This window comes from Berghia stephanieae, chromosome 2 (assembly GCF_034508935.2).
Source record: "Berghia stephanieae isolate SIO BIC M18660-M18661 chromosome 2, UCSD_Bste_1.3, whole genome shotgun sequence".
In the NCBI taxonomy this organism is placed as follows: Eukaryota; Metazoa; Mollusca; class Gastropoda; order Nudibranchia; family Aeolidiidae; genus Berghia; species Berghia stephanieae.
In genome coordinates this window covers 119,414,645-119,429,198 of record NC_088361.1, presented here as the reverse complement: position 1 = coordinate 119,429,198, position 14,554 = coordinate 119,414,645, and the positions used below count along the sequence as shown (strand labels likewise).

General features: G+C 35.6%; 1 protein-coding gene across 2 annotated transcripts in view; it reads left to right on the top strand.

The window, feature by feature from the left end:
• The window catches only part of LOC144966424 (DNA mismatch repair protein Mlh1-like), a 33,455-nt gene that overhangs the window by 13,240 nt on the left and 5,661 nt on the right, over positions 1-14,554 (top strand). For both annotated transcript variants that reach the window (XM_078902855.1, XM_078902856.1), the window contains 11 exons: positions 199-311; positions 698-791; positions 1,055-1,208; positions 1,945-1,999; positions 2,496-2,631; positions 3,397-3,515; positions 5,976-6,084; positions 9,217-9,280; positions 10,102-10,266; positions 12,032-12,124; positions 14,196-14,306. In XM_078902855.1, the coding sequence (XP_078758981.1) occupies positions 199-311; positions 698-791; positions 1,055-1,208; positions 1,945-1,999; positions 2,496-2,631; positions 3,397-3,515; positions 5,976-6,084; positions 9,217-9,280; positions 10,102-10,266; positions 12,032-12,124; positions 14,196-14,306 (1,213 nt within the window). The remainder of the gene's footprint in view (positions 1-198; positions 312-697; positions 792-1,054; positions 1,209-1,944; positions 2,000-2,495; positions 2,632-3,396; positions 3,516-5,975; positions 6,085-9,216; positions 9,281-10,101; positions 10,267-12,031; positions 12,125-14,195; positions 14,307-14,554) is intronic.

Below are 14,554 nucleotides of genomic sequence, written 5' to 3'. Positions count from 1 at the left end.
ATTTTTTAAAAGATGAAGATTTGAGATTTAATCTGATACCAAACACGTTTTATTTGACGGACTGAAAATGAGAAAAAGAGAGTGACGATTTGAGTTGAAATTCTCGGTTTGCCAATAAAGCCATGACTCGATAAGAGGGTTTGCCGTACCTTCTTACAATTTAAAAGTGATATTTATTTACACTTTGCCATTGTGTAGAGAGCTTTTGGAAGTCAATCATGAAGATGCAAAGTTGGATTTCAAACTGCATGCTTTTGTCACTAAGGCCAACTATTCAGTGAAGAAGTATACATTTCTCTTGTTCATCAACCGTGAGTCTATATCTTCCTATTTACAATAAGTACTGATTTTTTTTCCCCTTCTTCTTTCTTTCTTTTTAAAAAAAAAAAAAATTTTCTTTCTTTTCTTTTTTTTTTTTAAATAATTGATTTTTTTTTTTTTTTTTTGGTCACTTGCATAGTTGGTTTCCCTAACTATAGATAAAATCAGTATGTTTGATAGATATTTTAAAAACTTATCAGGTACACTATCTCATTTATGACACAATCTGACGATATATTATATAAGACATTTAGGGTTTTAATCATTCTAAATTGTTATTTTTTCCCCCCTTAGCATTATTCTTAATGCATTAGCTTTCTGATATTTATATTGATATGTTCTAGTATCTGTCACTGTGTCTTTTCGTCATTCACAGATCGGTTAGTGGACTCTAGTGCCATCAGGAAAGCTGTAGACACAGTGTATCAAGCTTATGTTCCTAAAGGAGCGCACCCATTCATTTATATGAGGTTTGCATTTAGTGATTGTCCTTAGCTATGAATAATGTAAAATCCCTTGTACTGTATATTCTATAAGCGATTTTATTTGGACCACCTTTTATTTTGATTTAACTCCTAAAAGCTAAACAAGAGCAAGCCCAATTCCTCTTTTTGTCCAGCTCATCGGTTATTCTTACTGAAGTACTTTTGACAAAAGGGGTTTGATAAATTATTTTACAATTAGCGTGATCGATACCCTACCTAACAGATTCTTTTTTGTTTCAAAATTTCAGTTTGGAAATCAATCCCAAGAATGTGGATGTCAATGTTCATCCCACAAAACACGAGGTTCATTTTCTTCATGAAGATGCCATCATAAGTTCCATTTTAGCAGCTATTGAAGAGAAATTGCTGTCCTCAAACACCTCTAGAACATTTTTTACTCAGGTATTCATTTGGACACCTTGCACACTTTTATGCTTTCCTGCCTGTTGAACGAAAAATATGAAACTGCTTTTAATTCTTTTTTTTTTTTGTCGAATTTCTAAGCTTTGGCAATTTTCCTTTTATTTTTCTGATGAAAATTGATGACAATATTCAGATTTTACTCTCTCAATTGAACCACATTTTATCTATTCATAAAAATTTAAACAGCAATCTATTTTGAAAATGAAGGGATTTTTGCCTCTTACCTTGAAGTTTGGAAATCAGAAAAACAAGTAAAGGCTTGTGTTTTATGTTTGCTGCATCAGGCAGGATTTTATTTGTCTGAAATAAAGTTTAAGTACATGAACACACAAACATTCTTCATCGCTCATTACAATACAAACATCTTGGTTATTTTGACTCTAAAATTTTGTTGTGGGTTAAAATGTTGATCTTAGGAAATTAGATCTACATTTATTTAGGACCATTATTGATCCACCATCTCATTACAGTTGTATGTTATGACGAACCAGATACTTGAAATGGAATTTAAATTCTTTGTTATGAAATTTGAGGTAAAATTGATATGCTGTTAATGAAGAGAGAAATAGTAATTTCTTAGACTTAAAAAAAAAACACCAACATTTATCAATCTGAAAATTTTGACTTGAGATTGAATTTTGAGCACTGGTTCACCCAGACATAATAGCCTTTTTTTTTTAAAGAAAAAATAAAATCCTTTCACTGTACATTGCAGGCATTGTTGCCAGGGGTATCTGCAGATTTAAAATCAATTGAACAAGAGAAAGAAGGTGAGGCTCATTGATATTATGCTTAGAGTTACTAATTAAGGTTACAAAAATCAATCAATATAAACTCAAAGATGAATTAAATGTTATTCAATCATTATTTGCAATAATATCAACACCATTCAAGTTTAACTGTGCAAGCCTAAGTATGACATTGCATATTTCTCCTGCACACTTAAAATCAGACATAGAATATCGTCTGTGAAGGCATGGAAGAGTTAAAATTGCCTCAGAGTCTAGATTTTGGGTCAAAGATTTGGAATAATTAAATCTTACTGATGAGTTTTTAATGCCTTTTTTAAAATGGTGTAATGTGATTAGAAATGACAGGATGCACCGTGTGTAATTAATGTGGGTTTTTTTTGGGGGGGGTTTACTGTAGGAGTCAATTTAAATAATAGCTATCATATTATTCAGCCTATTTTTGTCCACTTATTTACATCTTATTAGTCAATGGTTTATCTCAGACACACTTTGTCAATCGGTTTTATTTTCATAGATGGCAGTAAAGAGCCTGTGAGAGCTCATGAAATGGTTCGCACTGACAGTCGAGAACAAAAATTGGACGCATTTTTAGGACAAACTGCTAAAAGTCATTCAAGCACTAAACCAAAACACATGGAAAAAGATACTGTGTAAGTATTTATTGTCTTTTAAAATATGTATGATCGAGGCTCCGCTTATTGATACATCACACCGGAAAGGTTTTGGATATCTTTTAAAAGCTTGACTGATGCAACTCTCTCTATTTGAACAGCACCAGTGAGAGAATACTCAGGCTGCAAAAAATTCAAAACAGTGTTGTGAGATTAGTCTTAAATGTTTAAATAGCTTCATTGGCTTCCAGTTAAGGAGCAAATATTATACAAAGTTCTGGTATTGTGCTTTAAATGTCTTAACTCGTATCAACTAACTTATCTCTACTTATCTCATCGATCCCTTTGCTTGTCATTCAATGGAAAATTGCTTGCCACTCTAGAAAGATTTCTTACTTGTCATGTGGAAGACACTCTTTTTCTAGAAACATCCCAACCCTCTGGAACAAACTTCCAAAAGATTTAACTGGTAAAGCGCTCTCTTAGCACTTTCTCTTGGTGTGGTGGAATGCTCAGCAAATGCAATGTATTATTATTATTAGTAGTAGTAGTAGTAAAGTATTATTATTATTTGTGTTATTATTGCTATTATTATTATTATTATTGTTATTATTATTATTACTATTATTATTATTATTATTATTATTATTATTATTATTATTATTATTAAATATTCCAGAAAATCTCATTTTTCTTATGAATGTGGTATTTTCACCAAATGTTTTACAGTTGGTTATTGTTATCTCTCGATTTTTTTCATGACTCGCTATAAAGGTTCCATGTCATTAATGATTTGATCTACAGCGTACAAGAATCTATTGCAATGAATGAGGATAGCAGTCAACAGAATACCAAAAGGAGAGCCATAAAGCTAACAAGTGTAGCAGAGCTTAAGCTGACAGTTCAAGAGAGTCATAGCCAAGGTATTTCTCTTCATGTTATGATTATGATTATGTGTTCGTTGGTTCATGCTTTTTGAATGACCAAAATAAATGTGTGAGGCAATGGGGGACAAAATTTCAACCAAAAGGAGCACTGGAATGTACACACATCTATTCAATTAGTTATGGACTCTGTAGCTTGAACTCGTGAAAACAAATTATTGGAGCTAACCATGTATAATTTATAGATTTTTATCTCAACACTGACAGACTGGAGTTCTAAATAGATATGTAAATGTTGCTTCTCGAAGCTCGAAGAAATAGATAATAATGTGAAATTGAATGTAAGCTTCAATTTAATTATAAAAACATATCAAATGAACGTTTCAGGTTTCCCCTTTATGTTTTTGTAATTAAATTGAAGCTTACATTCAATTTCACATTATTATCTAAAAAGATCTGTGAAATAAACCCTAAAAAACTCATCGTTAGCAAATGGAAAAACAGTGTTGCCATACTCTGAAAGAGCATGTTTTTAAACTTTTGGCTAGAACTCATGTCCTTCATATATCGATTCTGGGTGGGGATCCTGACCTCCCATAGTGGGCAGGGAGGTACATGCTGTTTCTTCTATCCCCCCATACCCGTTTCCCAATTGTTTCCTGTCATTGTCTTGGAATGAGATTACTTAGTTTTGTCCTGATCCTTGCCAGAGCTCCTTGGCTGGGAAGGGAAACAGTCGAATGTATAGTTATAGTTTTGGGAGATGATATTATTTTCCTTGTAAATCATCTCTCTGTTATGCATTGTATTATTAATGTTGAGTTTACATATTATATTATATGATTGGTAAACATTTGAGTGTATTCCTTTTAGTTGGGACCTGTGCTTGTGTCTGGATGAGACTTTTAGGTGATCTCAAACTAAGTACATTGGTGGTATGCTCTTGGAATCTACATCTGATCCCTATTTGTTCCCAGTTCCCCTATGTCTTACTTTTTCTTGGGTGCTTTAATTGTAATTCTATAACTTTTTACTATCCCATTTTTTCCTTTTTACTGGCGCTGATATAACCTAAATGTGTTGCAAGCGCCGTAAAACCCTTAAAAACAAACAAAAACAAACAACATCATATATCGATTGATTAAAATGACACTTATCTTGCCCAATACTCTCAAACCTGGGACTTCACGGAAATTCCATATTTGAGAGAGTTTGACGAGACAAGGGTCATTTTAATTGATTGATATTTGAAGGACGAGATTTCTGGCCAAAAGTTTAAGTACTTGTTTGTTTTCATAGAATGGCAGAGCAGTTACCATTTTCTTGTTTGTTTTGGGGTTTTTTTAATCACCTTTTCTTGGGCATCTGCTCTTAACCAGATAATTTCACATTAATTCTCAGCACAAACACAAGTAAAGTGCAGCGTAGGATAGTGTGTTTAAAATTGGATGTAGATGATTGTCGGTGTTTGACTCCATAAATGGAAGTGCCATAACTAAAGTCAAATATCCAGTTTGAACTAAAAGTTAATGTGAAATTGTAGCTGTCTTTTGCATGTTGAAGAAGGATGTTGGCAATTTGTATGTTTATTATTCATATGTGGCACACTGCCTCCATCCAGTGTTAGGTCTTTGAGAATCAGTTGATGAAAAGCTTCCATAGTGAGCAGGTCACTTACTGTGTCTCCAATACCTGTATTAGATCTGTTTTCCAACTTGCTTTCTCTCTTTGTCTTGGAATGAGATTTTGATTTTGTCCTTTACCTTGTCGGAGTCCTTGGCTGAGAGGGAAACAGTCAAATGTATAGTTATCTGTAGTGTGTTGTTGTATTTGTTGTTTTGAATATATAATGAAAACATTTGAGTGTGTTCCTGTTCTTGTGTCTGGATGAGACTTTTAGGTGATCTCAAATGATGCACAATGATAGTATGCTCTTGGAATTTACATCCCTCTTTGAATCATTCCTATCTGTCTTACCTTTTCTTGTGTGCTCTCATTTTCTTCATTTTATACTGGCGCTGAAATGACCTTAATGTGTCGCAAGCACTGGAAAACCCTTAAAAACAACCAAAATAAACTACTGAGAGATTTGACATTTTACTATTTTGCTCCTGAAGAGATTATATTCTTTTTTGGTAACACATCAAAAAATGTCAGCGAAAGTCTCATATTTCTGGCTATAAGTTTCAATTTTCACTCTCAACCATCCCAACATAATATTATTTTGAGGTGAAAAATTCGCAGAATTACGACATTCTGGCTCCCATTTCAGAAGTTCAGGAACATCTTGAAAATGAAAGCTGAGGCTAGACTACATAATTGGTATTTGACAGTGTTATTTTAACCCATGTGAGGTTAAATTATTGATCTATAAAGTTAACTATAGCGACTTCCTTTTTATATGCTTAAAACTACGAATTTTTAAATGTTTAGCTAGGCAGGTCTGCATGACTTTCTTTGGTATCGGAATTTAGTTTTATTATGATTTTCATACTTTAGGTTTGCGGGAAGTATTCCAGAACCACACTTTTGTCGGCTGTGTGAGTGAAAGACATGCATTGATTCAACACAGCACAAAGCTTTACCTTGTTAATACCTTTAATCTCAGGTAATTTCTTTGTTAATTGGTTTGCGCTGTGGTGATTGAAATAATATAAATGTTTATTTTTAAGTCCAATCTTTTTTTAGCTTTTTTCTTTTAAAAGATTTAGGCTCTAAATAGTTCACCCATGAAAAAACTGTCATGAAGATTTGCAATTTAAACATTTTTTCTGTGGATTTGGTCTCTTTAAGTAGTACAGTGGTGATTGCCTAAATGCTCGGGGGTCAGGAGGAGAAGAAAAAACGGCATTTAGGCAAAGTGGGCAATTAGACAAAATTGGTCAATGGAGCTAAAAATAATGAACTTGATAAGAGTATTGCCAACGTAGATAGTGATTTCCCCTGATTATTTGGACGTCATTTATGGCCGTTTTGCAGGATTTTATTTATTTATTTATTTTGCTTCTGTTTTTAAATTTTTTTTTTTTTTGCTTTAGTATTTTATTTGCATTCTTAATGTTTTTTGTTTTTTTTTTAAATTGTGGAACAAAAATAACCAAACAAAAATGGAATGGAAGGGGGGGGGGGAATTTTCCTTCCCCCTTTACGTGTTTTTTTAAAGGCTAGGGCTATTGGTCAGTACTGACCCCCAGACGCTAGTACCTGCGTGTCAGTGCTGACGAACAGGCGCCAGCGCCTGGGGGTCAGCACTGACCAATAACCTGGTGTTATTGGTCAGTATTGAACAACAGGTGCCGCCGCCCACAGACAGCCTCTCTCGGTCTGTGCCACCGCCCGTCATTAATGCACTAACGAACATCGGACAAAGACCTCTTCGCATTTATTCGTCACTTCCTAAAGTAAAAAAACAACAAAAAAACAATTAAAATCCCAGGCTTTCAAGGCCAACTTATCCGATGACACAAGCAACACTTGGTCACTTAGATAAATTTGATGTCTAACGCGTTAGATCGTGGCCTTCGTAAAGTTATGGCCTGATACTTACCAAAAAATGACGTCAAACTGCCAGTCTTTTGCCATAAAGAAAACAAATCGTGAGTCGTATTCAGTAGTTCAACCAACGAAATAACTTGTTTCCTTGAGCTCTACTAACAACTCACTAACCGGTGCAAAACCAAATAATGACGTCAAACTGCCAGTCCTTTTGGATTTCAGTATCAGCTATAACATAACGATGGCTACGGTTAGATGCCGTTGGGGCAACGGTATGACTGTCGTTGTTTCAAGCCACCATTCGATTCTTTTTTATTTTATGTTGTCTTTGTGTGTATGTGTTTTTGTTTTCTTTTTTTTTTTCGTATATTTTCGTTATTGCTTAAATTAAAGAAAAATAGAGGAAACGTGTTATAATATAATATTTCTTGTTACGATTCTTTTATAGTACATTGTCCATTCTATTGATGAGGTTTTTTAAAAAAATGTATTTGTTTTGTTTTTGTTTTTTTGTCATGCAAAAAAAAAAAAAAATAATAATAACGGAAAGGAGGAGAAACCTGATAACGAATAGATAATGCCATTTGGGGGGGGGGGCAGCGTGGCTCAGCGCTACGGTCTTTGCTTCGTACCCAAAAGGTACCGAGTTCGATCACCCGCCGCTGCGCTGTGTGGCCTTGAGCAAGTCACCTCGCCCTAGCTCGACTTGATTGTCTTACCTTCTTTGCTTCTTTCTTTATAAAAAGAACATTACTTTCCTCCTCATGCCTTTTGATGGCATCAGTTAAAGCCTTCAAGGAGGCAAATTTGTTGCCGACAGCGAGTTCCATAATTTGTAGCTTTCTCCTGTCTCAGTGAGATGCGAGCAAGCCGAATTTCAAATGACGGAATGAAAAAAGACGAGACAATGAAAGAGCTTCACTTTCAGTTCTGGCGTCACGCATCAGTGAGCATGCGCTTGGAGGAACCGAAATATAAGGTTGCCAGTTTGGCGTTTCAACATCAAATTTGGTATTTTCTCAGGATTGAACAATATCATTTGTTTAATTAATTGATAAATTTATTAAACAAATCTCACGTAAACCGATAAAAAAAAGGTGAAACCAAGGACTTCCTTGCGACTAGTATGGGACAGGAAATGCGGATTTATTTGTCGTAGAACAAGTTATTTCAAAAAATGGCATTTTTCCATAATTTTGGCACCTTCAGTACAGGCGCCAGAACTGACCAATAGATACCAGTACCTATTAGTCAGTGCTGACCCCCAGACGCTGGTGCCTGTTCGTCAGTACTGACCCCCAGATGCTAGCGTCTGGGGGTCAGTACTGACGAATAGTCACTCCGTTTTTTAAAAGTGATGTGTATTTCCATTTTCAATATGGAGATTATCTTGTGTGAAATAATCATAAGCAGGATAGAAGGAGTGGTCAAAAGGACAAAGTTGTTGGCAGTGGATTGGATGTTGGTAACTTGTCCTGTGCCATCCAATAGAAGTGCGGCTATGTGGTCTTGTCGTATGACATTCGCTTTCGGATTGGAAGGTCCTTGGTCCGAGTCTCGGTGGTGCATAGTTGAGTCCTTGGAAAAGATTCTTTACTCATTTTCTCTCACCATACTCAGGTGTAAAATGAGTACCTGGCCATTAACAGTGTTGCCTCAGTCGGAAAAATATTGTATTTTTAAAGCACTTTGAGCACGTTTAGTGAAAATTCCCCTTTTTTTTTTTTTAAAGCTCAAAAAAGCAAGTCAAGGGAGAGAGGGAGGGGGGTCCTTTTTCTTTATGTCAAACAAGACTGTCCACATTGTGAAATTGTGCCACAGTTTTGGGAAGATTTAGGCAGAATAGGGCATCGTGGCTCAGCAGTACGGTCTTTGTTTCCTGAAAGGTACCGAGTTCAATCACCCACCGCTGCGCTGTGTGGCCTTTAGAAAGTCACCACGCCCTAGCTTAGTTTTCATCGCTACACTGCGGCTGACGTCTGTGTTATGCCAGTCTTCCCTTGGAATAGACCCTAGAGACAAATTTCCCTTATGGGATGAATAAAGGGAACTTTATTTATTTTTTTAAAATTTATTTGTAAAAATCTTGACTGATCTCAGCCCCTTTGCATGTGAAGTGAGTACTCTACCCACTGAGCTATCATGACACCCCCCCCCCCCCCCCCCCCCCCCGTTTAATGATTCCTGTTGTTTAAATGGTGTATGTGTTTATTAATATTTTTTTTATTATTTTACTTTCATCCAGCAAAGAACTTTTCTACCAGATTCTCCTTCAGGATTTTGGAAATTTTGGTGTTTTAAGGCTGCATGTAAGTCTCTAATTTCATTTCCTTCTCAATTAGCTTTTTGTGTTGTTCCCTTATACATGAGTCACGTTTACTCACTTTATCTTTCTCTCCAGTTTCAGTAATTCTCACAACACATACAAATAGAGAAAAAGATTCAGATACAATGAAGGTTTTGCCTAGAAGAATACAAAAAAAAATAATTTTTTTAAAAGGGATGGAATGGTCAGAGGATGTCATGAGATTAGGTATGTATTCATGTGATGTCGGGGATTGGAGACAATACTGTGTTGGATCAATAAAAAAATTTTTTTTTAATTTTTAATGAGCTTTATATATCGCAATATCCAATAAATGTGCTCAAAGAGCTTTACCTGGTCAACAGCAACATTTAACATGTAGGACGGGACATGACGCATGTTAGTGTTAGGCGATATTACAATTTTTCGGACAAAGACAATGCTGTTAACGGCCAGGTACTCATTTTACACGGTGAGAGAATGTGAGCAAAGAGCCTTTTCCAAGGACTCAATTATGCACCGAGCACGAGGCTCGAACCCAGGACCTTCCGATCCAAAAGCGATATACCACTAGACCACATAGCCTCACTGGATCAATAGGTATGGATAATTATTGCCTCGAGTCTATATCTCAGACATCTTGACCTTAACAAGGCGAAGAGTGATTTTGAGGGAGTCTTTTAGTGATGGACGCATTCAGTACTCGGGGTAGGATTGTTGATGATCTAAAGCTAATTTCATCATCAAAATAATTATTGTGCACATTTTTCATCAAAGATTTACTCGTTTACATTTATTTATTTATTATTTATTTATATTATTCAGGAGCCTGTGTCAGTAAAGGAGCTGATAATGCTGAGTCTGGACTCTGAAGACAGTGGTTGGACACCTGCTCATGGACCCAAAGAAGAAATGGCAGACTATGCTACACAGTTCCTCATATCCAAGGCAGAGATGATGCAAGATTATTTTAGTCTGGAAATAGATGAGGTTGGCTATTATTATTTACTCTAGGCCCATGTGGCACCAGCATTTCTCAGCACAGAGAAATTACCAGTAATAAAAGCTCGGGATCACCATTACCAGTACCGATAACAGTTTATGAGAAACGCACCCCTCCACCACCCCACTATGTGTGAGATTATTTACTTGTCATCACAAGCTTCCTGGCCAATTCCATGGTCTCAGTCCTACTACTGAGACTGAGAGTCGATAATGATACAGAGATCTCTTTTCTCCTGTCTTCTCTTTTTTTTTCTCAGTACCGGAACCTTCTTGGTCTTGGCAAGGCCAGAACTGCTATTACAATTACCAATACATCGCTCTTACTAATTTACTCTATTTTATCCATTATTTCATTTTTTTTTAAATCTGTTCTGTTATTATAATAATAATAATTATATTATTATTATTATTATTATTGTATTATTATTATTATTATTATTATTATTATTATTATTATTATTATTATTATTATTATTATTATTATTATTGTTACTGTTATTATTATTTTCATCATGATCATCATCATTGTTCTGGGTGGGGTTCCTACTTCCCATAGTGGGCAGGGAGGTACTTGCTGTGTCTTCTATCCCCTCTTATCTGTTTTCCAATAGCCTTCTGTCTTTGTCTTGGAGTGAGATTGCTGGTTTTGTCCTGACCTTGGTCGGAGTCCTTGGCTGAGAGGGAAACAGTCGAATGTATAGTTATTGCCTTGGAGATGATATTTTTTTTCCTTGTAAATCATCTCTCTGTTATGTACTGTATTATGTTTTATTTACATGTTATATTTGATTTGTTAACATTTGAGTGTATTCCTCTTAGTGGGGACCTGTGCTTGTGTCTGGATGAGACTTTTAGGTGATCTCAAACTAAGTACTTTGATGGTGTGCTCTTGGAATCTACATCTGTTTCCTATTTGAACAAATTCCCCTTTGTCTTACCTTTTCTTGGGTGCTTTAATTGAATTCTATAACTTTTTACTATCCCATTTCTTCCTTTTTACTGGCGCTGATATGACCTTAATGTGTTGCAAGCGCCGTAAAACCCTCAAAAACAAAACAAACATCATCATTGTTGTTATCACAGTGCACCAGTGCTTACATAAGAGTGGCATTTAAAAAAAGTATGCAAATATGGTTGAGATTATTGTATAATCACAATCTGAAATATGAAAATATTAGTTTATACCTTCATTTTGTGATAGTTGGCTTTGATATATTATATTAACATTAAAGCTGATAGATAGAATAAAGGTTATAATTACACAATCTTAATTGTCAAACGGTTTAGCTTATTTACCATTTGTGTAATCGAGAATTATTTATGTTTGAGGGTTTTTCCAATACATCAACCAGGGATGCCAAAGGTCTTGTTTTTCCGGCTTCTTCCTGGTTCTTTTTTTTTTTCACACCTCAGCAGCTTTTCTTGTTTCCAAGAAGAAGACCGCTGAAGGTCCTTCTTCTCAAGACAGAAATAAAATTATTGGAATTGATGTGACAAAGGCCCCATACACTTGCAAGATCATTTACAGGGTTTGTTTTAGGTAAGATGTGATGGTTCCACTCAGTGTCAGCGGGGTTTTTTTTCCAAAAATCATTTGGCATCCCTAGTCAATGAGGCCATATCAATTTAATAATCACTAGTGAATAAGCACACATAGGTACATATAATAACCCCATCCCCTTCAACACTTCATTCATCATTTTTTTACAAATGTCTTACAATGTTCCGTGTCAATTCTCCAATTGACCAGAATGGCAACCTCCTGACACTACCGATGCTACTTGATCAGTATGTCCCTGTGATGGATGAGCTTCCTCTCTACATTTTAAGGCTATCCACGGATGTAAGTGAATAATTAGCTGGTAGAATAATCTGTGTACAGTATTTTGTTCTTTTTGAAACTGTTTGTTTTATTCATTTTTGTACATTACTTACCACCAATGTAATTTTAGGATGTTAGATAATCTTACAGAAACTTTCAACTCATTTAATTCAAGAATACATCCGGTTAATCAATCATTTTATACTACTGTAGAGCACATTTAAAATGTTACTGCTTGTGAGGGATTCATTTCTGTGCCTTTTTTTTTTAAGCTGTTCTTCAATAAAATAAAAAAACTACTGATGTAAACATACCTGCCAACCTTTTTGTGAAACTTCACCAACTTGACTCTCCCCAACCGCCTCACACACATGCACACACACATACTAGAGCTGTACTTGGACACTGGAAAAGCTCAATTACTGCGATACCCTTGCTGCAAATTGAGACATCGAGTATTAAATTGAACTTCATCGCTTTCAAACCAATTCACATCCAATAGTAAACAACATAATAAAGCCTACAAGCCTGTTAACATTGAAAATGCCTGCTTTGCCTAAAGTTTAAAACAATTAATTATGAGTAATACTCCAATTGTTATATTAGCCATTCTTTTAACACGTAATGCTCAACAGACACCAACTTATGACACTGTACCATTGTGGTTTATCACTTTACATCAAACACTCACTTATTAATGTCTCATATGAGTCTGTTTCGATATAATGCCACATGTATCGTTTCACATTAAACACCATTTTCCTGATGTCTTGGTTTTAATTGAAGTAGAGAGAAACAATTCACTAACCGAGCAGGAAGGTTCCCTTTTAATGTGAGATGGATTAGTGGACATCTTAACGGGCCAGGGAGGGGGCATGAGGGAAGATGAAGAAAACGATGGTTGTCTTATGCTGTACATTGCGCAGATGAAAGAGAGATTGAAGATAGGGATGTCACTGAGGGTGTAGTATTTTAACCCCTTAACAGTGAAGCTCATTTTTTTTTGTTTTCAAATAGTAGTTTCCTTTTAAACTATTTTTAATGCAGAATAAACTGTTTCCACCGTGACAGCAGTAGGATTGCTGTGACTCAGGTTTCAATTAAACTATATTTACATTGCCATCACTTGTCATTTAGTGAAAATTGTAAGATCGTCTGTTAGGTCCAAGTAAGATTGAATTTTGCCTTCGAAAGGTTAAATTGTTGGGTTTTTTCTTTTTTTTTTAACACAGCTTTGCTGTTTCCTTTTTTTTCCTGATTGACACGCGGTTCACTGTACTTACCCATATACACACAAAACGAGACAGCTAGGTTTCATTTGACACAAAAAGAGACATTTAGGTCTCGTCTGTGCTATGGCAGCAAACCAAATTGAACTACTGAAAACTCAAAAGACCTTCCCAAAAAGATGTTGCTCACAAGACTCTTGTAATCCAATTCCCGACACAGTTCTAACACACACACAAACACAACAAGTAATCCAATCAATTCTGAGTGGCAGAGCTGCTAATACTTTTAAAGGAGTTGACTTGAAATTACAGTGCAGCACAAAAATCTCAAACATCTCTAATACTAATTTCACTTTCCTGTTTTAATCCCTCTATTTTTATAGTACTAGCAACACGAAAATCTAAAAAATTAGAGGAGGCCAACACGGAAATCTCGGACAGATTGGTTCTTCACTTTCTTATTCATTCATAAAATTCTTTTGTCTATTTTTCTATTGAACAGAAATAATAGCTGCTATCACTCTCCATTGGCATTAACTGTGCTAGTTTATGTGTTTTTACGTGCGGGTATGGGTGTGTGTAGAGCATGTGTGTGTGTGTGAGTGGGGGGAAGAGTGTGGGAAGCAGATTTGACCAGTGTCTTATGCATGCGACGTTTCGCTCCGGAAAACATGGAAATCTTGAACAAATAGACCTTGTCCCAACTTGTGCGAGATCCCCGTGCTACATTGTAGTAAATTTTTCCTCTCAGAATCAATGATTTCTTTTTCTTGATGAATTGTCTATTAATTGTGTCAACATATCCTAAATTATTTTTGCCCTGTGTCACTCTCAATTTAATAGATATATGCATGTCCAAACAGGTAAATTGGGATTCAGAGAAAGACTGCTTTGAGACGTTTTGTCAAGAGACGAGTCAGTTCTATGCAATGCGGAAATGCACATTGGAAAGTCCAAAGGAGCAGGAGGCAATGGTAAGAAAGTCTTCTGTTATTTTGTTAGAAATTCTTTTTAACTCTCCTTACTGGCCATTTCATCAGGATTTTGCCCCAAAACCTCACAACCAACCCTACACAAAAATAGATAAGTCTAGAACTGGTGTTTCCTTTTTACAAAATCCGACAAATTTATAGGAAGTAGGCAGCAATGGGGAGTGAACCTGGGATTCAGGGAGGTGTACACCAGTGGGGAGTGAACCTGGGACTATGGGAAGAGGATATCA